The 27,991-nt window shown below is 42.9% G+C and overlaps 2 protein-coding genes across 2 annotated transcripts in view; both read right to left on the bottom strand.

The window, feature by feature from the left end:
- ATG7 (autophagy related 7) overlaps positions 1–9,910 on the bottom strand; it is a 95,274-nt gene extending 85,364 nt beyond the window's left edge. The window contains exons 1-11 of the mRNA XM_058031749.1: positions 9,719–9,910; positions 9,178–9,232; positions 8,393–8,510; positions 7,522–7,599; positions 6,954–7,070; positions 6,262–6,411; positions 5,688–5,776; positions 4,693–4,814; positions 3,612–3,702; positions 2,177–2,321; positions 1,112–1,270 (exon numbers count right to left, since the gene is read on the bottom strand). Of these exons, the coding sequence (XP_057887732.1) occupies positions 1,112–1,270; positions 2,177–2,321; positions 3,612–3,702; positions 4,693–4,814; positions 5,688–5,776; positions 6,262–6,411; positions 6,954–7,070; positions 7,522–7,599; positions 8,393–8,510; positions 9,178–9,232; positions 9,719–9,896 (1,302 nt within the window). The 5' untranslated portion in view covers positions 9,897–9,910. The remainder of the gene's footprint in view (positions 1–1,111; positions 1,271–2,176; positions 2,322–3,611; positions 3,703–4,692; positions 4,815–5,687; positions 5,777–6,261; positions 6,412–6,953; positions 7,071–7,521; positions 7,600–8,392; positions 8,511–9,177; positions 9,233–9,718) is intronic.
- Positions 9,911–13,710: 3,800 nt separating this feature from the next.
- On the bottom strand, positions 13,711–24,144 carry HRH1 (histamine receptor H1). The gene is made up of 3 exons (XM_058031986.1): positions 23,962–24,144; positions 18,237–18,387; positions 13,711–16,770 (listed from the first exon to the last, which is right to left on the bottom strand). Exon 3 carries the CDS (start codon positions 16,711–16,713, stop codon positions 15,265–15,267), a length of 1,449 nt encoding a protein of 482 aa, XP_057887969.1. The 5' UTR covers positions 16,714–16,770; positions 18,237–18,387; positions 23,962–24,144; the 3' UTR covers positions 13,711–15,264.
- Between the last annotated feature and the right edge of the window lie 3,847 nt (positions 24,145–27,991).

Genomic DNA, 27,991 nt, shown 5'->3' with positions numbered 1-27,991 from the left:
CCCTCAAAACAAAGACAGCAGTCACCAGCCAAAGTGGCTGAGGTGCATTTGGCAGCCAAACAATGGCAAAAAGAGCTCAAAGAGCACATTGGCATTATTTTAAAGAGGAGTAAGTGTCTATACATATCCCCAAAGAAAGATCTTGCTCATTCCACAGAGTCCCAAAATCTCAGGAATCTAAGAAAAGTTTTAAAATGCCCCCAAATGATCCAAAATATTTAGTTAGCATCTCATAAAATATTAGAATGACATTTAAAAAAGGGGACTGTATGTTGTTCTCTCTGCTGGCTGTTAAAAACCAAGCTATAGCTTCTAATATAGAAAATCAATTTAGAGAAGATTGCAAATTTGGGGTATGAAAAATAATAGGAAATCTCAAAAATACATTTATTTCTTCCCTCAGGACCTGCTCCCAGAGCAGACAATTAATAAATCTGACCTGGCGTTACTCAAAGCTCCTTAGGACATCCTAGACAAGAAAAAAATTCACTTCACTATCAACAAGCTAAAAATTTACTTAATGATCCTTAATAATATTTCATTACTACAAATATTTACTGTCACCCTGCTCTTCTAAAGTTTTCCTAAGCCTTCTGATGTTTACATTTTTGTATTGGAGTTTCTCATGCACTTTTCATGTAAATAATGATTAGTTTGCATTACTGTCTGGAAGAGGAGAGTATTGATGGACTGTTGGTTTGACCAGTGTGGTTGGAGAGGTGGCAATTTCATCCTCCAATCCATGGTCACTTTTGGAATTCTATAAATATTGAGGTCCAGAAATAAACTAGATTTATTTGCCTTGGACATCTCAGCCTGTGAGTGTCATTCATTTTGTGTCATATTGTGACAATTTACCTCAACAACGTTACCAGGAACGGAAATTTGAAGTAAAATATTTCAGCAGCTAACTGAAATACTTTAGTAACCTCCTGAAATATTTCAGTAACCAACTAAGATATTTCAGTAACCAACTGAAATATTTCATAAAACCCTACGTAGTGTTTTTAACGTTTAACTACTACAACCTGGAATAGCAATTTAAAGTCATTTTTTTTCTTATTTTTTTCCCTTTCCCCCAGTGATAGCAACATGGAAATAATGATTTTACCACTCCTGGGAAGATTTTCTGCAGCCTTTCTGCTGCTGCCAGAGCCTTGGGCTTGCCCCCACTCAGGCAATCCTCGAACTCGTAGAGCGGCTGCCGCACAGGGTTGGAGTAGGAGATCTTTGCATTGTCCACAAAAGTGATTTTCCTCACTCCCCAGCCCTAAAGGAGAACAAAAGTTAATAAAGATAAGTACAACAGCCTTGGGAAATGTTTTTGTGTGATGTCATACACTCAACGTTGAGTTTTGTTCACTTTTTTTAAGCTACAAAAAGTTTTTGTAGTTTTTTGAAGTGACTGAAATAAGGGAACAGAAAATTTGGTTGCTAAATATCTCTATATAATAAATATATAAATTTTATATAAATATATATATAAATAATTTGGTTTTTAAGTGCTAAATATAGCATTTAACAGAAATCCCTCAAACCCTACTAAATTCACTGGAATGGGGTGAACACCCCTGAAAGGAATTACCAGCACAGTTATTTCAAGTGCTTCACTATGAATTTGGTCTTTGTAGCTTGTAAATTTGTTCCAGAATTTCTTTTTTTAATATAAATTCAGAATATTCTGCCAAGGTTCCCTTACTTTCTCACGTCAGCAGCTATTGAGAGGTGCCCTTACTATTATAATTATATATATACGTATATAGTATAATAAATATAATATAATATAATAAATATAATATAATAAATACAATATAATAAATATAATATAATAAATATAATATAATATAATATAATATAATATAATATAATATAATATAATATAATATAATATAATATAATATAATATAATATAATATAATATAATATAATATAACATAATATAACATAATATAACATAATATAATATATATATTATGTCAGCAGCAATTGAATTACTTATTTCCATTAGGTACAGATCTCTTCCCTGCAATTTCTAATATAACTCATGTGCATTCTGTATATTCTGATGCAGAGAATGCAATTTGGATCTGATGTGTGATGGCAGCTGGACAAAAAAAATTAAATTAATTTAGATTTTATGAGAAGCAGGAGATTATTTGTGAGAGGAAGGATTCACCATCAAGGTCCTTGCCACACTGCAGCCCAGGGTGCCAGCTCCCAGCAGCAGACACTTGGCAGCCACAATCTTCTCCAGATCCAGAGTAGGCACCAACCTCCAGCACATCAACTTCAAATTCAGATCCACGGATGATTCTGCCAACCTGTGCCATGGAATACATAACAACAACTTCTGAACCCTCCTGTGCTTCTCCAACAAAGGAGTCACTCGTATTTCAGCTAAATTAGTTATTTTTAAACAATTTTTTTTAAAGGAAGAATTCAGCAGTATAATAAATAGGTAATATGATAAACAGACAAGGGCTTCTGAAAAAGTAACAATCTAAAACTAAAATTTCAGTAATAAAATTAATGCAAATATGAAAATAAAAATGGTGTCTCAGCCAAGATTCTTGTTAAGCTGAGTGCTAAGACAGATAATTTGTCCATAAATTTTTGGGTTTTTTTAAAACTACCTGGTTTCCTGTATCCAGTTACACCTGTCCTTAAACTGAAATATTCCACTTGTGCCTAAAGCATCTCTGTGGAAGTTTGAGAAAGAAAATGAAGTAGGAAATCTGTGTTCAAGCAAGGGGCAGATTTTTATATCCATCAGAGCACAGGGTGTTAAAGCCCTCACCAAGCCACACCACCACAGGTCTCAGATTCCTGCAACTTTCATTCCCTCACACATCATAAATAAAATCTTTTCAGCATCCACAAAATTCTTTGTCCAACAAGGATTTACATCGCAATTGTCAAGGTGGCATTTTACCAACACCTCTTTGGGAAGCTCTTAGATAATTTAATCAAGTAAAGAAGGTCAATAAACCTAAAGAATTAACAACCCTGAGATGAACTTTATTGAATATCTGTGAATACTCTGAGAATTTCCATAAATGCTTCATAAAAATGGCTTTGCTTTATGGGCTGAACCTGAACCATCAGACCAAGAGGTTTTTCCAAGGCAAGGACACAGATGCAGACACTCTGTAACCTCATTCTTTTCAATCCATTGCCCAAACAAAATGATAAAAATTATTAAAGTCACATTTCCTGAGCTCCTTCCTGTCCCACTCTGACAAACCCCAAAGGATGAACTTTCCCCCATGCTCATTTTCATGAACACCCTGCAGGTTATGGAATTCAATGAAATTCCACAGGCCTATAACAATCTGACCTACATTTCACTCAATTTTAAATAAATGCACTCAGAATTCTCAGCTAGAGCCCAAAATTGCCAAGATTTCTGCTGCAGGCAGTGCACTGCATACCCAGTTTTGGGTATGAAGACAAATTCTAAATATGTGCTCTGTGAAGGTCCTTCCCTCCAAAAGAAAGTCCAAACACTATCCAGTGGATGCTTTACTGCATATTCTTCCCTATTTCACATTTCAACTTGCTATGGATTAAAGTAAAGAAAACTGTGGGAATTTAAAAGATAAAAACCAAACCTTTTTGGATCCATGCATTCACTGAGATTCACCATCCTTGGCCCCAGGCTTCCCTTTTGGTTCTTCTCCCATCCAACAGCTTTTGGACAATCTGTTTGAAATATTCAAAACACAAAAAAAAAAAATTAAAAACCCAAACAAAACAAACAAAAACAAAAAAAAAGCAAGAATAAAGGAAAGAAAGAATAAAAACCTTAATATCCTAGGACTTAAAAAAATAAAATTTTTTGGAATTAAGCCTGTTGGAAAAAACCTTATTTTAAACTTGCCAGTAAATAACCTGTAGTTTAATTTGCTCTCAGGTGTCCCCTGTGCTGCTTTTGCCTGTTCAGCTTCAAACCCAGCACAGAGCTGGCATCATTCCCCATCAGATCTTTAATGCCAAGCTCAGTAAATTCATAATTCAGTCAATTTTACTAATTTCAGTCATCATTTCATGGTCCCTAGACCCCATCTGCAAATTCAGTGGAGAATTATGTACCTTAATTATATAGAATGAAATAATTTGCAACAAGGACATCTGAAGCATTCAGAACTTTTGGCCTGAGGTAGAGAAAATTTGTGGTGCTGTCCTGTACCTAGAAATTACATCTGAGATTATGTTTTAATATTTTAAGTTTACTGCTTTAAAATACACCTGGATGTGTCACTATGGGATTAAAGGAACACTCCCATTCTGGGGCAGATTTTTATAATTTTAGAAATTCTCCAGAAATTCTGATCCCATAAATTCACTATCATGTTTTTCCTACCTGAGGGACTGTATACAAATTCAACAAGAAAAAATGAGACAAACTGGTGTTTTATTTCATTTTCTATGCCACCAGCAGGATTTTTCTTAGTTTTCAATTAGAAACACAATTACAGGAGGAACAAATTAAAGACAGAGTATTCTCTCTTCTTTCTTTGTTGAAAAAGGAACCACTTCCTTTAGAGATATTTAACAGAAATTGAAACAATTTAAAATCCATTTGAAACAACTTAGCATAAGTAACAATTTTGTAACAGTAATTTATTTTGCCATGTCAGCAGCGATTAAGAAGGCGAAAAAAAGGGGAAAATATAGTTTTTAATGGCTTACCTGGGCCCAGGGGTGCCTGTGGCAGTTTGATTTCAAAGATGATGCTGTGGGTGATGTCCCTCACCCCTTGCATGGTCCTGTCTCTGAAGCAGAGCACCTCAAGCCTCTGCAGAGCACTGCCCCTGCCAGCCAGATAAAAGAGAAATAGAGACAGACATGCAACGTTTTCAATGGAAAAGGGATTTGTTTTAGCACCATTTCACACAGCTTTAGTCCTTTGCAGGTTCTGAATGAGCCTTTTTGTCTTGGTACTGACAGTGTTGTCTTTATTATGTACAGAAAGAGGAATAATCCCTGAAGTGTCAGAAAATGACTGGTTTGGTGTGACACAGCTCCAAAGCATTACCACTGTCAGCCTGTCCTTGCATTCATCCAGCACTGGACAAACTGCAGATTCAGAGGAATAAAAAGCAGAAAAGTACCAGAGCAAACATCAGGTGACATGCTGGGACTTTGCTGCAGCACCAAGATTCTCTGAGTTCTCAATATATATTCTTTTTCCTCCTTATGATTCAAACCCCCAAACAAAAAATGAGAATTCTAGTGCCTAAACCCTTCTCAACCCCAAGACTGTGTAAATGTAGCACAGGAAGAAAACCTACTAATATCAATTTTTTAAAGTCTAAGTCTGCTATTACTTGACACTAATTAATTATTTAAATTCACAGGGTATTTTAAATAAGATTTGACACAGCTGGATGGTACTGGCAGGGTGTGAGGCTGGCATTCCCAGGCAAATGCTTCCATTTTAGGATTGTAGGAATTTGTGACTGACAGAAGGAAAAACCAGAATAATGCCCAAAATCAGAATCACTCCAAGTGAATATCAAGGGAAAAAAGAAAATCTCAGGTGGGTGACATGAGTGAAACACCACGGAGAAAATTATCTCATTTCATATCAAGCAATATTGATATTAGTGAAATACCATGGAGAAAATGATCTCATTTCACATCAACCAATAAATAATCTTGGTGGGAAAGAATAAAACAGGTACCATTTGTGGGCTGCCAGGATCAGGAAGTTTCTCAGTGGCCATCCTGGATACTGGGATAAATTACAAGGATCATAAACTCCAACTGTCACCTGCAAATGAAATTATTCAATTGAGAACTCCTCCATCCACAGTCAGGCAAAGGGTATTTGGCATTTTTATTTAAAACTTCTGGCCTACAGACACATTTTGCATATTTATAAATATTTAATCCATGGTCACACCAGGTTTTCCTCAAGCTTTTGCCACAGCTTTGAGATTTCTTCAGTTTGGCCTCTTCAGGGACACTGGATGTTCCCTGCTGTAAATGCATTTTTATTACTTTAAAAACACATTTAGGAGGGAAGCCCAGCAACTGAAGCCTTGCTCCAAACCCAAAATTCTGCACTGATTTTGGGATGATCAAAAAGTGACAGGGCCCAGGCCAGCAAGAGAACAAATCAAAGGGAAAACAGCACAAAAATCACTTTACAGCCACCCTCAGGACACAACCACCGTGCCCAGCTCAGTATGAAAGCCTCAAACCATTCACAGATTAAGCATTTAATTACATAAAATTATATAAAATTCTCATTACCTTTTCTCCTTGCTCTTGAAAGAAGCCATCCCACTTTTTCAGCAGGGATATCACGACAGAATTATCATGATATTTGATTAAAAAATAAGGCAAGGCTGTCACCCCCTCCTCCTGGCAGAGGTCATCATAGGCTTTCTGAAGGGCTTGGATCTGAAAGTGCAAACACAACTGAACCAAGAGTTTTAACAATTCTGCACTGTAATATGGAAGAAATTAAATTTTTTAAATTTTTTTCCTAAAAAATAAAAAAAAAAACAAGTTCCTTTTCTTGTCTAAACATGCATTTTATTAATAATTTTGTAATTTTAATGAGCTGGCTCACTCAAGGGATGCCCCTTTATAAAGGTTTTTTAAATGAGTTTCAAAACCAAAGCTGTATCCATAACTACATATTAATATTCATTTTTATATACAGCTTAACATATATATCTCAAAAATAAATATAAAATATATAGCTTAGCATAATCATCTCTTCAAGAACTGTTTGCCATATCTGCACCTAAACTGAGATAATTTAAACAAATCATGGAACAAAAGGTAAATAAAAAAACAAACATAGAAATAAAAAAGTGAAGTTTTTAAAATAAATTAGTCTCCAATTAATTCAGGATGTGATGACAAAAATATTGAATTTTAAAGCTCACAGGAGTTGTCAGTAGTGCAGAATTCACAATCTTTAGGATTTTGAGTACCTGATTTAGTGAGAACCTGTCCCCAAGACAGACAGGCTTCTGTGTGATCTCAATTCCATCAGGGAAGCAGAGAGCAGGGTAGCAAAACCAGTAATAGAAATGATACTTCTTTAAATCCTAGGGGAAAAAAGAAAAAAGTATAATTAGGTAATAAAGAGACATATCAAAATAAATTATGTAATACTAATTAAAATTAATGGGTTTTTATTTTAACCATGGGAACCACAGGGGTCTTCACCTCACAATGATTTTAGAAAATCATAAAAATACTACAAGACTTCCATTCTCTGTATATGTTTTAATTTAAGATGTAAACAATGTGTGTACAATCCTTCAGGCTTTGTTAGCAGGAGCATTTAGTAAAGTTTTCAATTAATTAAACATGAAACAGCTGCTCTACTTCTACTGATATCTGTAAGGCCATCAGGTAATCTTATAAATTTTTAGAAAATAATATAAAATATATTAATGCAGCATTATTATGAATAGAAAATATATTAATATTCCTAAAAAGAAACTATTTCACTACTTCCACTACAAGTAGGAGACACAAATTATCTGTACTCACTGCAAATGTCAGCAGCAGGAACCTGTTCAGGAGCATTGGGTTCTCCAGGGCAGCTCCAGATTTGATTGATTCCCAGATCTGCCATGGATTGTGGGAAGAATCCAAGGAGGAAGAAAAAGGGCAGAGAAACACCAAGAGAAAATGAGAACAGCTGCAAAAATCTATAATTCTTAAAGTTTGGAGATAAACATTCAGTGATTTTTTTTAACTGAATTTATTCATACAACTATCTGCGTTAAAAGGATTTTAAAGGTCAGACAACAGGGAATTACAAGGCCACAGGAATGCAAAAAATTCCTAGTTTGGAGTGAAGATATGCATGAAAACTTTGTTACTCAAGGTAAGTAATTGAAGAATCAAGGACAGGTCAAATTAAAGCATCTTAAATTTGACTTTCACCTCTCCCCAGGCCATGACATTGAATTAACTGCTGACAGAGCAGGCAGACCAGCCCCTCTCACCCATCTTTTTCTGGCTTTATCTCAGGTTTCTTGCTCCTGTGGAGCTTCCCCATCTCTCTGTCACACAGATAAATTGCATTAATCTGAGGTTTAAACCAGGCACTGCTGGTTTTTGGGTACGAACACAAATTTTAAATACGTGCTCTACAGAATTCAAGTCCCTGGCAGCTCCAAGAGCATTGCAGAGCTTAAAATGTGTGGAGTTCTCCATGTAGAATTAGTTATCATTAATTAAATCAAATCTTTTGTAGAGAACAGTAAAAAGCAAACACCAAACTCTTCCTTCCAGAATAAGCTAAATCTTGAGGCTACCCAGGACTGGAGTATCCCCAAATTTGGGGCAGAGTGTGAAGCACTTCAAGAGGTAGAAAGGATTTGAAAACACTCAGTGAGTTGATTTTAAATCTCACCTCATTTGCTTCCTTGTCCAGAAGTGCTTTCTTGTCACAGGATTTGAAAGTCTCAAAAGTGTTGGTGTTATACAACGTTCCAAAAGCAGGACAGCAACGTGCTGGTATTGAAGCATTCCTGGGAAAAAGAAGGAATATTTTAAATTCAGCCAGAAGGAGTTAAATTTTTGTGACTCAAAGCAGTCCCTCCACTGCTTTAAAGTTCATTATTAATTTATTCAGGAAAATTGCCTTTTCTGACCTTAAAATGTACTAATACACGACAAAGATCACTGAAAATTGGTCTAAAAAGGATGGTGACTGTGAGAACAAAAATCTTTGGTAAAAAGATTTTTTACCAAAGGGAAATAAACTCCACTCCTGAGGAGTTTATTCTTATGTAGAGTTATTTATTCTCATGTAGAATAATTGATTCTCAGGCAGAGTTACTTATTCTCACGTAGAATTATTTATTCTTGTGTAGAATTATTTACTCTCATGTAGAGTTATTTATTCTCATGCAGAATTATTGATTCTCATGTAGAGTTATTGATTCTCATGTAGAATAATTGATTCTCATGCAGAGTTACTTATTCTCATGTAGAATTATTTATTCTTATGTAGAATTATTTACTCTCATGTAGAGTTATTGATTCTCATACAGAATTACTTATTCTCATGTTGAGTTATTTATTCTCATGTTGAGTTATCTATTCTCACATAGAGTTTCTCTAACTAATATATCAATTTTATGCCAGGAAAGTGTCTCCACACACAAATGAAGGCAAAGCCCAGCCTGTACTTACATATCAAAGGCACTGAACTCCAGTGTCAAGCGAGCTGGCAAACCCAAAGGATCACCTGGACAAAAAAGCAGCAACAAAGCTCCTTTTAAACAAAAACATTGGGGTTATTTCCCTTTTTTCTTGATGTAAATTACAATGAAACATACGAAACTCCCAGCCACTCTTGGCAGAGTTTCAGAAACAACTGAAATGCGCCAGAGGAGCAGAATAGGCTGAGAGGAGAGGCAGGAATTGGCAGGGCCGGTGGGATTGGCAGGGCCTGGTGGAATTGGCAGAGCTGGGTGGAATTGGCAGGGCCGGTGGAATTGGCAGAGCCTGGTAGAACTGGTAGGGCCTGGTGGAATTGGTAGGGCCCGGTGGAATTGGCAGGGCCGGTGGGATTGGCAGGGCCGGTGGGATTGGTAGGGCCTGGTGGAATTGGCAGGGCCCAGTGGAACTGGCAGGGCCGGTGGAACTGGCAGGGACAGTGGAACTGGCAGAGCCCAGTGGAACTGGCAGGGCCGGTGGAATTGGCAGGGCCCGACGGTCGGTGGGTGCTCACCGTTGTAGTAGTAGCCCTTGATGAGCTTGGGGGTCTCGTCCAGCCGGTACTGGTTGAGTTTCCTCTGGGTCAGCTCGTGCCAGAAGCCCGCGTCCAGCGCGCTGCTGAACGGAGCGAACTGCAGCGGCACCGAACCGGCACGGCCCGGCCCGGCACGGCACGGGGCTGCTGCGGCCATGGCCCGGGGGGAGCGCGGCCCTGTGAACAGAGACACAGCCGGGCTGGGCACCGGGACATGGACACGGGAACGGGACCGGACACGGACACAGCGGGCACGGCCTGGCACGGCACGGGGCTGCTGCGGCCATGGCCCGGCGGGAACGCGGCCCTGTGAACAGAGACACTGAGGGGTGGGCACCGGGATACCGGCACCGAACACGGCACAGCCACACGGGAATGGCACCGGGACATCGGCACCGGGACAGCCACACGGGAACGGACACGGACACAACGGGCACGGTCCGGCATGGCACGGGGCTGCTGCGGCCACGGCCCAGCGGGAAGGCGGCCCTGCGAACTGAGACACTGAGGGGTGGGCACCGGGACACCGGAACCGGGACAGCCACATGGGAACGGGACCGAGCACGGACACGGCACAGCCACACGGGAACGGGACTGAGCACGGACACGGCACAGCCACACGGGAACGGGACTGAACAGGGGCAGGGACACGGTACAGGGACACCGGCACCGGACACGGCACAGCCACACGGTACCCGGACCAGCACCAGCCCTGCACAGCGACATGGACGGACAGAGGTCCAACACGGGAACGGGACCGGACAGGGACACAGGAACGGCACAGCCACACGGGACCGGGACTGGCCCCGAACGTGGCCATGGCACTGTCCCTGTACACAGACACAGGAACGGCACAGCCACACGGCACCGGGACCCGCACAGTGACACGGACTGACAGAGGACCTACATAGCACCGGCGCCGGGACCGAACACGGACATGGCACCGGCACCGGGACCGAACACGGACACGGCACCATCCCCGCACACTGACACGGCCCCGGCCCGGCCCGGGGCAGCCCCCGCCCCGTGTACGCCTGACTGCAGCCCGGGGAGCCGGTGAGGCCCGGGCACACCGACCGCGGGCTGCAAGGGGCAGAGCAGGCACCGTGCCGGGGCTGTGACCCGGCAGTGGCAGTGCCGGGGGCCGTGCCGGTGCCGTGTAGGCTCTCTGGACCCGTGGCGGTCCATCCCCGCTCGCCCTTACCGCCTGCGCCGCTCGCTCCGCACTTCCGGCATGCCCGGCCGGCGCACAGCGGTGATGTTACCGCGGCGGAGCGCGTGACGGGCGGGCGGCGCGGGGTGATGGCGTGAGGGCCACGCTGGGCGGGCCGGTCCCGGTCCCGGTCCCCATCCCGATCCCGATCCCGGTCCCGGTCCCGATCTCCATCCCCATACCGATCCCGGTCCCGATCCCGACGGGATGCGGCGGTGCCCGCCCGCCCTCGGTAGCATCCCCCGCCTCGGGGCAGTCCGGCTGACCCGCGGCTCGCAGCGCTCGGAGCCGTCCGTGTGTCCGCTACCGTATGCTGCTCCTACTTCCCCGGCACGCAGCAGAGCCCTCAGAAAATTTAATAATTTGCTATAATTCCATTTTAGACGGTGGGAAAATGCCCACACGTGCTCCTGCACTGCTGTTTCCCCTCCTGTCGGCGGCATTTGCTGCCGGTGTGGAAGAGCTCGGTGGAATTCCCGGCTGGCCGCGGCATCCCGGGCTCGCTGCTGCCCCGCCAGGTGTCCCTGCTGTCCCACGGAGAGCTCCGAGAGCTGTAAACCAGCACATCTCAATCCCAGCACACCTCTGTCAGAGATACATAGTATAATACTGGCTTTTCGCAAGCGTTAAAACAGATTTTGTATGTGTAGTGTTAAAGTAACTTTGTTATAAAGATACAGTTTTTATTTCTGTTGTTAAATAAACTCAGTGAAATAGATTATATAAGTGTGCTCGTATTAAAATGCGTGCTGGGATGGGATAACACCCATTCAATACTCCATGAATGAAGAGGACACCTGTACAGATCTGTCAGCTGTCAGCACTCACCCTCTGAAGAAAATATGGATCATATTTTGGACCAAAATAAGGACAGTTATGGACCAAAGCCCATAACTGGAGTGAAATAGAGGTCTCTTCAAGCCAGGTCTCATGAGCTCTTGGAGATCTATTTCACATCCAAGATAGCTCAGCTGCCTCAGAAGGCATAAAAGCAGCAGGATGGCTTCTGCGGTAGTGTTGGAAACAAAAAGTTTTGATAAAAGGCAAAATAACAAAACTCTTTTCAGAGAAAAACCTGGTGCAAGAGGTTTTTGCTCCTGGTAAAACACCTCACAAAAGCCATTAGTTTCTTTGTTCTCTTCTTTTTCTAGTAAATTGCTCTTGGGACTTTTTGGCTCCAGTGCAATTGGCCATCCTTAAGTTGAGGTGAAGTCCCCCAGGTCCTATGAGATGTGTTTTTCACTATTTGAGGGAAGAAACTCCTGAGTTTATTTCCCTTTTGAGGAGACAACGGATAGTTTTGTCACTCCCTCAACAGAGGGCACACTCCTGTACTGGATGTGATAAAAAGGGACCAAAACCACAGCCGAGGAATGTGAAGGCTCTAAAAAGGTGGAACCGAGGAGGAGCCATGCTAAACAGTTCTTGGAACACGTAAATTAGTTTGGGGAAGGTTTACTATGGGGGAAAGTTTACAAATAATTGTTTGTGAATATGCAACAGCTGATGCAATAGAAATGGTAAATGAAGGGTGTTTCCAAAATAGCAGGCGTGCTTCATGGCTGAGTGCCACGATGCACCCGGCCATAATAACCTTTGCTCCATGCTCCTATTGTCCTTTATTAAACTTTTTAAATTTTCACATGTGAAAAATGTGTATTTTTGTGATTGGCTTTTTGCAAATATTAAAATTAATATTATATGTGTTATGTTAGAAAGTTATGTTGTATTAATTTTATTTAGTGGTCTGTTAAATATAGTTTTAGGTTATAACATAATGTTAAAATAGAAACTATGCTACGCAAGATACTTTTATTAAAGAGAGGAATGAGGTACTCCCACTAAGATAGCAGCCACAGGACACCTAAATCTTTCAGAGAAAGATAATTTATTGCTCTCCTATCAGAAGAAACTAATTTCTTCCTGCCTCACTCAGTCCTGAAAATGCCATCAGGATTAAGAGGAAGAAGCTGACACTGCCCAGACAGAATCCTGTATTTGAATGGAATTTATGCATCATGTATGAGGTGTATGAACATGCAACAAGTTATTGTTTTTAAGGGTTAATCCTCTGTTAACATGTGTCCTTTTTCAGGCTTATTTTGCCCAGAAAAAGGTACCCGGATGTCTGTAACTCTTTGTTTTTATTGTCTCATATTGTCCTAAATCCAAATTGTCCAAAATTTTTATTACTCTAATTATATTGCTATTTTTGCAATCATTTTATTACTATTAAACTTTTAAAATTTTGGAAACAAGTGGTTGGTGTTTTTCACTCACAGGAGAGTGAACGTGTTTTTTACAAGAAATCCCCAGACTCTCGTTGTGTTCTCTCAGTGTCCTCTGACCTTGGCTGTCAAATGGAAAACACTGAAAGCATTTTACAGGAAACCACTCCTGAAATATTCTCTTGAGCCTTGCCCCACGCTGGTGGGAGGTTTCTCCATTTCTTACTGTAATTTGCTTTCCTCTGCTTCCCTCACATCCAGAGCCACTGGAACTGCCTGCTCAGTGAAACTCAAAAATTTTCTTAGATACTTGCTATTTAAAATATGCACTGTCCCATTTCCCTGTTTATTGTTATCTAATAGCTATAAAATTGGTTATCACAAATCCCCTGTCTTTGCTGTTAACACAGTTACACAAAGATCATGGGGAAAATGGCTTGAAATTAAAAAAAAATATTCAGGCATCTTTATTTTCCTGGGTTTAGCTGTTTGAATGTTCTTTATTTTTACCAAACATTTTTGTTGTTACAGTCACCATCATTTTCAGACCAATTTTCAATGATCTTGCTGAAGTTTTGTCATGTATTAGTACATTTTAAGGTCAGGAAAGGCAATTTTCATGAGCAACAGGACAGATTTCTTGATAACTCTCAGCAGCCCTTAGGTAAATGAGTTTTTCAGCACTTATAACTGCGGCTGACTTTTATTTCCTCAGGGATCATCTAAATTACCATCCATTCTGGCCAGAATTGCTGCTGCAAATCAGAAGAGAGGAAAAAAACAAATTAATGGCTGTGAACCTCAGCAATTGTTTGTGGAAGGCCAGGGATTAGAGAATGTGTTTCAAAAGGTTCTGTTCTCTACTCCAAAAAGGTGCGTTTCACTTCTTGTGCAGGTGTTCCTCCTGCAGTGAAAAAATTGTCTGAATTCTGCAAAGAATTTTTTTCATTTTATGTTCTCTCTCTGCATTTTGCCTTATTTCTCCTAGATTTAAGTTCCCTAATTGCAGTTTTTCCTGAGTGCAACTTGAAACCAAAGCCAATTAATATCTGAACCTTGCATGATACACTGATACAGCCTGAATTCAGGTTTATTCCTTTAGCACATTTCCCCAATGTATTAAAATGCAGATATATTAGGGCTTCATTTAATATTGAATCCTTTAAATGCAATTAAGAAACTGTTCAGAACATGGGAAATTCAGCAGCATAACAAAATGAATGAGAGGAATTTCTTTTTTCTTTGAAACATCAAAGCCAGACCAGCTTTCAGTTGTGCTTCAACATCTTCTTGGTCTCTTTTCCAATACCAAATATTAAATTATTTTGTTTTTCTCCTGAAATATTTGGCAGCAAGATTTTTAAAATACAATTAAATATAAAGGATAGAAAAGGTAAACATATTTCATGTATAATCAACTAAATTCTGCAAGTCTAGAAACAGCAACCCACCCTTCTGGAACAGATGATGACAGTATATTGAGCGTGGGAACTCTTTTGGGACATAAAAAAAATCTACCTTTTTCCCCAGAAAAGTTAATGTACAGTTAATATAAGCATGATATCAAAGAGATACAGTAGGATACACAGTAAAACTTAACATTTGATGAAAAGTTTGCGCTTTGGAGGAAGCTATAAATAAATAGGGGAGTTTTTTTAAACAGGTGCAAGTTCTTTCTTTGACTGTGCAAAGTACCTCCACTTGCAAATCTCACTTCACAAGCAATGTGTTTCATGGAGTAAGTTGAAAGAGAAAAATGGTTTTGGCCAATGACAGAAATGTGATTTCTTCCTTTTGTGTAGCTGAATAATTTATAATCACTGAGGAGGTTTCTGTGATGGAAGTGGTGGTCTCAAATGGTAAAAGTTGACAACAGTGTAACAGTTCATGTACTGACCTTGAGTTTTTCAGATTCTTGACCTGAAGTTGCTCTTTAAATGTGTTAAAACTATTAAATGCACATTTCCCACTTTTACAGATTACAGTTTGCCAAAGTCTTTCACTGTACCCATCCTTTGGAACCAGAACATTTTGTTGGGTCAAAATCCTGAGCTGCACTTGAGCTCCAAAACCCCAGACCAGCATCAATGAATGTGAAGGATCTTTTTAAAAGTCTTCTTGAAATTCTGGTTGCAGAGAGGGTAGAGGAACGGGTTCAAGGTGGAGTTGATGTAGCCCAGCCATATGGTGACCCTGTGCAGCTCTGAGAGTTGCTTGTGGTCGTGGAAGGTTATCACCATGAAGAGCACGAAGTAGGGGATCCAGCAGAGCATGAAGGCTGCCATGATCACCCCCAGCTGCATGGCTGCCTTCCTCTCCCTGTTCCCGTGCCGGTGGATGCTCCTGGAGTGCCCGTGTAGGGTGTGCCAGGTTTTCCTCAGGAATGCCATTCCCCTCGAGTCCCTGCGCTCCGTCCTCCCCTGAGGACAGGAGGCTGCTGTGGGGCTGGGCTCTGGCACCTCAGTGAAAGTGTGGTGGTCTGATGCCCCGCTGGAGTCACTGTCTTGGCAGCCGGGCTGCTCCTCATTCCCAGGGTTTTCCGTGGCACACACACCTCTCTTCCCTGCTTTATCCACGCCAGGCTCAGCCTTGGCTGTGCTGAGAGAGAAGCAGCTCCAGTTGAGGACTTTCCCATTACTCAGGGCCTTTGAAGCCCTGTCAGGATGGCTGAAACAAAGCTCTGCCTCCACTTTATGGGGCTCTGGAGAGCTTTTATTTTCTGCACCGGGGGTGTTCCCACCTACGACTTGCTCCCGGAGGCAGATATTTTTCCCATCCTTCGTCTTGGTCTGAGGAGTGGTGGCTTTTTCCGCGGAGGACCAGTAGGAGCCATTGCTGAGCTCTCTGTGCTGGCAGTGCTTCCGAACAGTGCTGAAGATTCTGCAGTAGAACCACAGCATCAGCAGCGAGGGCAGGTAGAAGTTGAGGATGGCCGCCAGCACTTTGAACCAGGTCACCTCGAAGAACTCCGTCTCACACTTGCTCCCCTGCACCTTCCTGCGCCCGTTGTTGGCAAAGACGTGCCAGCCCAGGATGGGGATGAGCCAGGTGAAGGAGAGCAGCCAGACCCCCAGGATGAGCAGCGAGGCCCTCATCTTGGTGCGGTACTTGAGGTACCGGAGCGGCTGCTGCACCGAGCGGTACCGGTCCATGCACAGGATGAAGAGGTTGAAAATGGAGGCCGTGCTGGCCACGTAATCCATGGAGAGCCAGAACAAGCAGGCCGCCAGCCCCAGGGGCCACTGGGGGCTCAGCAGGTCCACGATGTTGAGGGGCATGACGGCCGCCCCCACGATCAGGTCGGCGATGGAGAGGCTCACGATGTATAAATTTCCCACGGTCTGCAGCTTCTTCTCCGTCCTCACGGCACACAGCACCAGGATGTTCATGACAATGGTGATCAGGGAGACGCTGCCCAGGAACAGGCCTAGGAGGGCTCGGGGAGCGCTGCTGGAGGCCTCTGTTGTGTTGTTGGACATCTTTTTGGTGAGGGAGAAGCAGAGTGGGCGTCCAGGCCTTGGGCGTTCAGTCATGGTTTGCACTCCTGGCTGAAAACGTGTTGGGCTGCTTGGGGATTTTTATTTCCACAACTAGAGGAAAGGAAAAAAGCCAACTCAGTCACTGCAGTAATAAGATAATAAAGCTAATTTGTGCCTCAGCTTAGCACTGTCTCTTTTAGGGCTTTCCTAAAAAACAAATTTTTAAGATATTTTACATGTTGAGTTTGCTGTGTCTCTTGGATGAGGTGAAAGATGAGGAATCTGACTCCATGTTCTCAGAAGGGTGATTTATTATTATATGTTATTTATAATATATTAAAGAAATGCTATACTAAAATTATACTAAAGACTAGAGAAAGGATACAGACAGAAGGTTACAAAGGATGATGATGAAAACTCATGGCTCCTTCCAGAGTCTGACACAGCCAGAGAGTGATTTGTCATTAAGTCAAAACAATTCACATTAAACCAATCTAACAATCACCTGTTTGATAAACAATCTCCAACCACATTCCAAAGCAACAAAACACAGGAGAAGCAAATGAGATAATATTGTTTTGTTTTTTTTCTCTGAGGCTTCCTAGCTTCCCAGGAAAGAAATCCTGGTGAAGGGATTTTTCAGAAAATATGACAGTGACATTTACATACAGGTGATTTGTGTTCTAGGAAACCCCACTAACCAATCCCAAACAGTTTTCATAGAGTTTCATCTCTTTCTGATCCCTCAATCTGAAGAAGAAATTTAATTCCTCACAGTTTTAATTCATCATATCTCGTTAAACAGCTGATTGTGAACCATAACATAAGCTCCATATTGGCAAACCAATTTAAAATATGCTAGTAAAAAGCAATATTTACATATTTTGTACTAAATAATTTAAACAAGCCAGTGCTTATTTACAGCCTCCAACAGTTTGGGAATGCAGCAGTTGGCAGTCAGTAGGCAGTCGTTCAAATTATAGGTAATGAGTAATCTCTTCCTACACAATTTAGGCTCACAGAGATTTCAAACACTTAAAGATGCCAGGCCTGTTTGAGATCAAATGCAAAATATAAGGATTTTTCAGGATTAATAAGCATCTTCTTCTTCCCAACTGCTAACTTCATGTATTGATTCACAGTGCAGGATCAATTAATGATATTTTACGTCTTGGAGCAAATGATAACTGACCAAATTCTGCCTCCTATTCATTGATGAAAAATGTCTGTGAGGGTGACACACATTCTGTGCCATTTTATAGCTTGTCTGAGTTTTTGTTCTGGTAAATCTCTTCAAGCAATAAGGAAGGAAATTGAGACTGTGCATATATTTGCTCAAATTATTTACACAACTAGCATTGAGGTATGCATGGGATTTCTCACCCTCATAACTCCAAACACAGCCAGAGCAACACAATGCAACAGATTGTTCAATAATCAGCATTTCCTATTGAAACTCAGTGATGCAATACTTCATTTAACTTTATCCCTTTTATTCCAGCAATCAGGGTTTGAGCTCAAATGATTTGTGCTGCCTTGTGAGAGGTCAAATTCCTTCTTGCCTGGGTTTTACTCACAGGTGGGTGTTGGGAGAGGAGCTGTGTCCTTGGTGCCAGCAGCATCCATAGGCAGAGGAGACAGGAGTACCTGGGGAGTGCTGTGATCCTGGATTCCTTCAGGCTCTGCCAGGACAATTCCTCTGAGGCAGCTGCTCACAGCTCACATCTCCTGAGAACGAGGACAGAAATTATTCCATGAGTGTTGAGGACAGAAATTATTCCATGGATGGAGTCATTTCTGCGGACAGGAATTGCTGGACAGGAGCCATTGCTGAGGACAGAAATGATTCCATGGATGCTGAGGATCGAAATTATTCCATCGATGTTGAGGGCAGAAATGACTCCATGGATGTTTGGGACAGAAACTGCTCCATGGATGTTGAGGACAGAAATTATTCCATGGATGCTGGGGACAGAAACGACTCCATGGATGTTTAGAACAGAAATTATTCCATGGATGCTGAGGGCAGAAATGATTCCATGGATGCTGAGGGCAGAAATGATTCCATGGATGCTGAGGACAGAAATTATTCCATGGATGTTGAGGGCAGAAACTGCTCCATGGATGCTGAGGACAGAAATTACTCCATGGATGATGAGGACAGAAACTGCTCCATGGATGATGAGGACAGAAATGATTCCATGGATGTTGAGGATAGGAATGGCTCCATGGAAGCTGAGGACAGGAATTATTCCATGGAAATTAAACCAGCATGTCTGGAAAGTGGTTACATCCCAGTCTGTGTCTTTGTCTCCAGCTCTTCAGGTGTGTTTAAGTGCAGGGGCATGGCCAAGGCAAGGAGCTGATGTAAGAAGCTGGAATGACTGATCTTCACCCCCACGTACTCCCATTTAAATTTATGGCAAAATAAAGGGAGAAAAGGCAACTTTAACTCAGTCTTCAGCTGGAAAAAATACCAGCAAAGAAATCTGCCTGGTTAGCCAGCTGTCCTTGGCTGTGTATGGAATACATGAACTGCATTTGGGCCTGGGCTGGAGGATCTCCAGAGATCCCTCCAGCCCTGACAATTCTGGGATTCTGTGAACAAACCAGCAGAATACAGTAAATGGTGGTCACTGCTTCCCAAACCTTCTCCTGGCACTGCTGAGGGCAGGATTGAGGAAGCAACGTGCAGAATTGATCAGGGGAACTCCTGCTCCAAAGCAGGTTAACGTGCCCTTTCTTCAGGAGCTACTGATGTCATTCCTTATCTCTCTAACCCAGTAGAAGAAAGCAATAATAATGAATAAATGGGCTTTAATGTTTGCACAGTTTAATTACACTGAAACAAAGTTCAATAAGAACAGATTTAAAAACAAAAAAGCAGCCCAAAACCTTGGATTGCTTTGTGGAAACTCTAAACCCTGACCTCACCATGAAATGCCTCCTTTATTTTTGTTGTCTGTGAAGAGCTTTTCCTACAGGGAGGCTCAGCAATCATGATTTGTTTTTGTATTACATTTCCAAGGAGCAAGAATCTACTGGGAGAAGCAAAGTGGATGCCTGGTGCCTCTTTAGGGCAGGTGCAATCTATTAAGCCCTGAGTGAGTGGGAGAAAGTTTCTAGAAACTGGCAAGTCTCTTGCTGATAGACTTTTAAGAAATTAGAGCGGCAAAGAGCAAAATCCTTGTTCATCAGAGTAAATTCAAGCAGAAAGTGAGATTTTGATTCAGACTAAATTCAAGCAGAAGGGGAGATTTTGATTCAGACGGCCTTTACTCACTCTGTTGTACCTAAGAAACTTATTTATTTATGGTGATTTTTTTTCCTTAAATTATCCTTGAGCTGTTGAAAGCACGAACATGTTAGGAGTTTGATTAATTTCCCTCTCAAAAACTCATTTATTTTTCGGTAAGGGAACAGCCTCTATTCAATGCCTGCCAATATTCAAGGAATATTTTTTGATAAAAAGTAAGTGAAAAAACTTGGTAAAGCTGCCTGTTGCTCCCACTGAAATGGCAGTGTCTCAGGACAGTTTGGAAGAGCAGCTTCAGTATCCTTCTAGCAGCATAAACAGCTACTTAATTAAACAATTTTCTACACAGCACTGTTTACTTCATTTTTTTTTCCCTAAGTAAATTTATTGTGTTTAAGTTTCAGCCTTAACCTGAAGTTATCAGGAGATAAATTCAGACTTTTTTTTGACACTGGCTGGCATTTTTTAAACAACTCTCTTTAACACTTGGCCTATAGTCCATGAATATTAAAAAGAGTTAACAGAAGATGGCCACATTCCAAAGAATTTTTTGGCCTTCTAAATGTAAGCTCAGGCTTCCATGAAAATCCTCTTTTAGCAGCTGAATTTTCTAGTAAAAATTATAATAAATGTCAGTTTTTCCATGACAAAACCCAGTCTTGTTCTTGTGATAGCATTTCCCAAATATGGGTTATTTTTACCAAGAGATTGGAGGAAAATCTCATCTTGACAAGAATCCCAAAGCTTCCAGATATGGCATTAATTTTCTCTGCTAATCTAAATATTACCAATATCAAAAAAGTGGTCATTAACGTGATCTCTTAGCAAAAAAGTATTTAAATATAATTTTCTTCAAGTACTGCTGTGCTGTCTTATATTCTTTGCTCCATTACCTGTGTGTAAAAAGGGAATTTTCTGTAGGTGCCAGACCTGTGAAATCACTGCCGTGATGGATGAAAAGTCCTCTGCGCTGTGATGCAGGAAATAAACCCTTGAGCTGTAAAATCCCTTATAAACAAAGGGGAATTTCCCAGCAATGTGGCTCCTTTAGGGCTGAGCAGCTGCAGTGGTGCCTTTCTGCTCTGGGTTCTCAATCTGTTATCCCAACTCAGTCTAACAGGACATTTTTCCTGCAAGGATAGCAAAAACACTTGATTTTTTTTTTTGGACTCCAACACCTGACAACTGTAAACCTTGGTGGGTTTAATCCCTCTGCATCAGAAATATAATTAACTTTTAAAAATGTAACTCACCCTGCCATTCAAACATTAAGGTCTGGTTCTTTCCAAGTGGCTTGGGAATCGCTACTCACAAAAGTAAAAAACAATATATGAGAGTAAGAGCTGGGAGTTTTTTCAGCGGTGAGATTGATCACTATGAAAACTCTTTGGGGATTTACTTGAATTCAGCTCAAATGAGCTTTTTATGCTTTGGAACTGTATGAAAACCATGACAAAAATGCACAGATTTAGAAGCCCTAGTGGGTGTGAGGAGTCACTGTCTCCTTGTACTGGGAATAAAAGTAAAGCCTGTTACTGAAAGGTTTATTTTTATTTTAGGTCACATTTTTTTTTCATCTTTAATTTAGAAGTTGTATTTTCAGTCTCTCCCAAAATCTGGTGAATTTACTGCAGTAATTTGATGAGTCCCTTCATATTTTAGCAATAAATAATTGAAAATACAAAATTTTTCCTTTATAGAAATACTCATCTGACTTTATATATGTAATATATAAAAAGTTAAAACCATCCCTGATGTACAGTGTGCTACCTGAAGCCTGTTTACACCTGTTTGGTTTTTTAAAATCTTGAATTTGAAATCTGTATTTTCAATCAATTCCAACATCTGGCAAACTTACTGTTCACCAGACCTGACTTAAACAAGGTTCTTTTTTTTTTCTTTTTTTTTTTTTTAGGCGGTTTTAATATTTTTTGTTGGATTAAGCAGATGGTAAAGGGGCACAGAGTTTTTTAATAGTGCGAGAGCCTGGTGCCTTGCAAGTAAAAACTTTAAAAACATATTTCCCAAGAATTCCCATTCCCCTCCGTCATTCCTGTCTGTAAAGGAAGGCTCCATCAAGAATGAGGTAAGGTTTAGGGCAGGTCATGTCCCTGCTGCAGGGTCACCCCCCTCAGGATGTGCTGCACTTGTGCTTGAGGAGAGATCTCAATGAAATAAATGCATTTAGGATTTCTCCTCTCAAGAGCACGATTGTTTTCAGAAGGTCCTGAGGGTTTAATTTCTTTCTCGTCCTCTTTCTTCAGCCAAGCCCCTGTTCTCCTTAAACCAGGAACCAACCCCTCCCTGCCTGTTTTTCCCTTCCCTCACCAGAAAGATGCTTGAAACAAGAGCAGAAATATTTTCTGCACTGAAAGGAGCTCCCCTGAACCATATTAATTCAAGTGTGGCTGCTGAGTGCAATGGGGAACCTGGATTTATCTGCTTCCCTTCTGACAGGAGTACTGGATTTGTCTTTCCAAACAAGCTGTGGGTCTGCAGGTGGATAAAACCAGCACTGGGAGATAAAAGAAACCATGGGAAGGGTTCCACTGATTGATGAATGGAAAAAGATATTTGCTTTTACAAATAAACTTTAGGTTTGCTGATAAATGAAATTAGACATTGAAAGATGAAAGAAACAACGAGGAATAAAAACCCCTAAATTCCATAAGAATTAAAAATGAAAAGGGAGGGTTGTGCATTAGAGGGAAATATCAGGTGTTTTGGGAAGTCTGAACCACTCAAATACCTCAGAAACGGGGAAAGAGAGAAGGGAAATGGGAAATTGGGATAAAAAGGAGGCTGCATCCTCCAAAAATTGGAGAGACCCCAGGGGAATGCCCCATGGCCTCTCCCTTTACTCAAATAAAGCCAAAAAAGGACTCTTCTGTCTCCTTTTTGGATATAAACCTCTGGTGTTTGCGGGTTAATTTTCCTAACGCTTCCTTTCCTTCCCATTTCCACCTGAGCAATCCCTCCGTGCCTGACCCGCAGCGACTCCTCTGTGCCCCGGGGACCTTTGGGGCTGCTGGATCTTCAGCTGGGACAAATGTCCTCATGGGGGGGAAGCTGGCTGAGCTTACTGCAGCCTGTTGCTGCACTTCTGGGGTTTTCCTCCGGCTTGGTTTGCCCTTAGGGAGCCCCTCTGCTCCACGCTCCCCTCCGCTGCTCTGGGCTGGGATGCGCAGGGTGAGGAGCAGCCAGAACCTGCCAGAGCTCCTGATTTGTGCTGAGGGAGAGCTCTCGAAAGCAGGGTGTGTTTGCTGCTCCTGATTTGTGCTGAGGGAGGGTTCTCAAAAGCGGGGAGAGCTCTCAAAGGCGGGGTGCAGACCTGTGATTTCGTAGGTCTGGCACCTATAGCAAATTTGCTCTCCTGCCCCGCTCCTCTCGCTGCTCTCAGGGGGGACAAGCAAGCTCCGAGGAGCCTCCTGTGCTCCCCCAGCCTCCAAACCCTCCAATCTCTCCAACGCCTCCAGTTCCTCCAGTTCCACCAATCCCTCCAGTTCCTCCAATTCCTCCAATCTCTCCAGTCTCTCCAGTTCCTCCAGTCCCTGCAATTCCTCCAATTCCCCCAGTTCCTCCAGCTCCTGCAATTCCTCCAATCCCTCCAATCCCTCCAGTCCCTCTAGTCTCTCCAGTCCCTCCAAACCCTCCAGTTCCTCCAATCCCTCCAGTTCCTCCAATCCCTCCAGTTCCTCCAAGCTCTCCAATTCCTCCAATTCTCCCAGTTCCTCCAGCTCCTGCAATTCCTCCAGTCCCTCTAATCCCTCCAATCCCTCGAGTCCCTCCAATCCCTCCAATCCCTCCAGTCCCTCCAATCTCTCCAGTCCCTCCAATCTCTCCAGTCCCTCCAATCTCTCCAGTCCCTCCAAACCCTCCAGTTCCTCCAATCCCTCCAGTCCCTCCAATCCCTCCAGTCCCTCCAGTCCCTCCAGTCCCTACAATTCCTCCAATTCCCCCAGTTCCTCCAGCTCCTGCAACTCCTCCAGCCCCTCCAATCCCCCCAGTCCGTCCCGCTGTCCCTGTCCCCGTGGCAGGTCACTCACCGAGGGCAGCAGGAGCAGCGCAGCGGCTGCGGCAGCTCGGGCACCGCGGCCGGGAGGAGCCGCCGCTCCCGCTGGGGCTGGGCTGGGACGCGGGGGAGGCGGAGGATGCGATGGGAGGCGAGGCGATGGATGAGATGAGAAGCGATGGGATGTGGTGGGAGGCGGTGGGAAGGGGTGGAATACGGTGGGATGAGGTGGGAGGCTATGGGATAAGGTGGGAGGCGATGGGATGAGGTGGGAAGTGGTAGGATGGGATGGGATGCGGTGCGAGGCGGTGGGATGAAGTGGGAAGCGGTGACAGGCGGTGAATGCGATGGGAAGCGGTGGGATCTGATGGGAGGCGGTGGGATGTGGTGGGATCTGATAGGAAGCGACGAGAAGCGATAGGAAGCGGTGGGATCTGATGGGAAGTGATGGGAAGCGGTGGATGCGGTGGGATGCCCGGCTCCGTCCCGCCGCTGTGTCCCGGAACGCTGGCGAGGGATGCTCCGCTCTCCCCGGGCAAGATCCCGTCTCTGCCCGCGGTTCTGCTCTCCCTGCCCGCCGGAGAGCCCCGGGTGTGTCCGCAGAGCCGTGGGATTGAGAGCTGGCTGAGCTGGCTGGGCTGTGAGCGCTCACCTGAGGTAACCCGAGAGTCTGCGGAGCATCCGGGAGCAGCCCAGCCCATCAGTCACAGTCATCCTCCCCTGGTCATCAGCGCTACAGAATTACCTGGAGTTTCTTTTAGTGCAGCTGTCTTACACAACTAATTCAAGACCTAGAAAAATCCCAGATGTCTAACACGTTGTTGCATATTTAGCTAAATTGATGTTTTTGTGATTCACGCAGGTCCAGCACATCTGCTCTGTGTTAAACGTGCACGCAGGGCTTGGGAGATTTTATTGCAATATTCATTCCTTTCTTTAAGATCATGCTTATTTTTCCCTCATTTTAAACAATGTTTAGAAGTGTCTTGCACAAAACTCTCCGCGGGTTCAAGGGGGGAATTTTGTGATGCAGGTCACGAAGAACTTGTGCAATGATGTTTTTGCAAACAGCATTGTTGGGCACTTGGTAACTTCATTGTTTGAGAAGCTGGTGAAGAGGAATTGTAAACTTTGCACAATTGCTCTCCACCATGAGCAAACAGGAAAATGCAGGAAATCCCCATGTTCCTGCCCTCAGTCTGAAAGGATAATATCCATTGCCAAAAAGTGAAACTCTCAGCAAAGTGTTACATCCATTAACTCTTTTTTTGGTGTTACTAAAGAAATCTTTTTGCTCTTGAGTTGTTCCCTGTCCCATTGCCATTATGATAAACCCAACTGGGGTTTTGGGAGCCTGCTTGGGTCCTGTCTCTGGGTGTCAGAGCAGGGACCCGGCTCTGCTCAGAGAAACAGAAGAGGCACAGGCAGAGACTGGTGCCCAGGAAGTTCCACCTGCACAGGAGGTGTCACCATCCCATTTTCTGAAAAATCTCTTCACCAGGATTTCATCTCCTGGGAAGCTGAGAGGCCTCAGAAAAGAATGAAAACCATAATTATCTGATTGATTGGGAATGTGGTCTGGAGATCCTTTACCAACAGGTGCAGCTTTGATTGGTTCCATGGGAGTTGTTTTTAGTTAATGACCAATCACAGCCAGCTGTGTCGGACTCTGAGGAGTCAGTCACAAGATTTTATTATTCATTCTTGTTAAGGTTTCTGATGTATCCTTTCTATTTCTTTAGTATAGTTTTAGTATATACTAAAATTTATATTGTATTATATTGTATTATATTGTATTATATTGTATTATATTGTATTATATTGTATTATATTGTATTATATTATATTATATTATATTATATTATATTATATTATATTATATTATATTATATTATATTTACATATTTTATATTATATATTATATGCACTATATACATTATATGTATAATAATACATATTATTATAATTATAACAATAATATGATACTATAATGTGTAATTTAATACTATTATAATATTAATATAATATCATGATATATTAATATAATATAATATGGTATTATTAGATTATAATATAATTATAATATTATATTATAGAATTTTAATTATATATATTAATATGCATAATTTTATATAATTATATACATATATTAATATATTATATTACATTATATTATATTATATTATATTATATTATATTATATTATATTATATTATATTATATTATATTATATTTATATTATTTTTATATAAAACTGATTTGCAACTGCTCTGTGTGTTTTTATTCTCCTTTGGACCTCTTCCATGCAGACAATGCTTCCTGCAGGCCCCCCCAGAGATGTTGTGCTTAGCCCCTGCTGAAGGGTTTTTGTGAGATGTTCCTGTCTCTCAGAAAACCTGTTTGTTCCAAACTAGATTTAACCTCCTTCAGAGTGCCAGGGGCTTTGTGCTGCTGAAGGTAGAACAGAAATTTGCATTTATATAGAAATTACCAAAGTACAGCACAGAATGCCAGCATGGCTCAGGCTTGGAGGGACCACAGGGCTCAGCTGGTGCCACCTCCCTGGTCCAGCAGGGCCATCCCTGGGCACATGGATGGGATTGTGGGCACACAGCTCTGGAATATCCCCAGGGAGGGGAGCCCACGGCCTCTCTGCTCTCTGCTCAGGGCTGGGCATAGGGGCAGGATCCTCCAGATGTGCCCCCAGGGCTGGGCAGAGGGGCAGGATCACTTCAGATGTTCCCCCAGGGCTGGGCATAGGGGCAGGATCCTCCAGATGTGCCCCCAGGGCTGGGCAGAGGGGCAGGATCACTCCAGATGTTCCCCCAGGGCTGGGCAGAGGGGCAGGATTGCTCCAGATGTTCCCCCAGGGCTGGGCAGAGGGACAGGATCACTCCAGATGTTCCTCCAGGGCTGGGCAGAGGGGCAGGATCACTCCAGATGCACCCCCAGGGCTGGGGAAAGGGACAGGATCACTCCAGATGTTCCCCCAGGGCTGGGCAGAGGGGCAGGATCCCTCCCTGCCCTCTGGGAATGCTCCCCCTGATGTCCCCAGGATGCTTTTGGCCCCTGTCCCCAGCTGGTCACACACCTGAGGAGCCCCAGCTGGCACAGGAAGGAGCTTGGGGGATGTGCCTCCATTGTCTCCTGCCCAGAGCTCTGCATTTATTTTGAAATTGTAATTTATACTGCCAGGCAAAGCTAAAAATTCACCATAACATGAACAAGCTCCCAGAGGCTTGCAGATCACAGAATCACAGAATTCCTAGGTTGGAAGAGACCTTTAAGATCATCGAGTCCAACCCATGTTCTAACAATTCAACTAGATCATGGCACCAAGTGCCACATCCAGTCTTTTTTTAAACTCTTCGAGGGATGGTGACTCTACCACCTCCCTGGGTAGATGATTCCAGTATTTGACCACTCTTTCTGTAAAATACTTCCTCCTTAATTCTAGCCTGTACCTCCCTTGGCGCAGCTTGAGACTGTGTCCTCTTGTTCTGTCTGTTGTTGCCTGGAGAAAGAGGCCGACCCCCAGCTCAGCACAGGCACCCTTCAGGAGAGGCCGACCCCAGCTCACCATGGCCACCCTTCAGGAGAGGCCGACCCCAGCTCAGCACAGCCACCCTTCAGGAGAGGCTGACCCCCAGCTCAGCACAGCCACCCTTCAGGAGAGGCCGACCCCAGCTCAGCACAGGCACCCTTCAGGAGAGGCCGACCCCAGCTCACCATGGCCACCCTTCAGGAGAGGCCGACCCCAGCTCAGCACAGCCACCCTTCAGGAGAGGCCGACCCCAGCTCAGCACAGGCACCCTTCAGGAAGTTGTAGAGAGTGATAAGGTCACCCCTGAGTCTCCTTTTCTCCAGGCTGAACAACCCCAGCTCCCTCAGTCGTTCTTCACACAGCTTGTGCTCCAAGCCCCTCACCAGCCTCGTTGCCCTCCTCTGGACACGCTCAAGTAACTCGATGTCCCTCCTGAAGTGAGGGGCCCAGAACTGGACACAATACTCCAGGTGAGGCCTCACCAGTGCTGAGTACAGGGGAAGAATGACCTCTCTGTTCC

Source organism: Melospiza georgiana, chromosome 11 (genome assembly GCF_028018845.1).
Source record: "Melospiza georgiana isolate bMelGeo1 chromosome 11, bMelGeo1.pri, whole genome shotgun sequence".
NCBI classification, from domain to species: Eukaryota; Metazoa; Chordata; class Aves; order Passeriformes; family Passerellidae; genus Melospiza; species Melospiza georgiana.
Note: the sequence above shows the minus strand (reverse complement) of the source record. Positions and strands in the feature narration are given on the sequence as shown.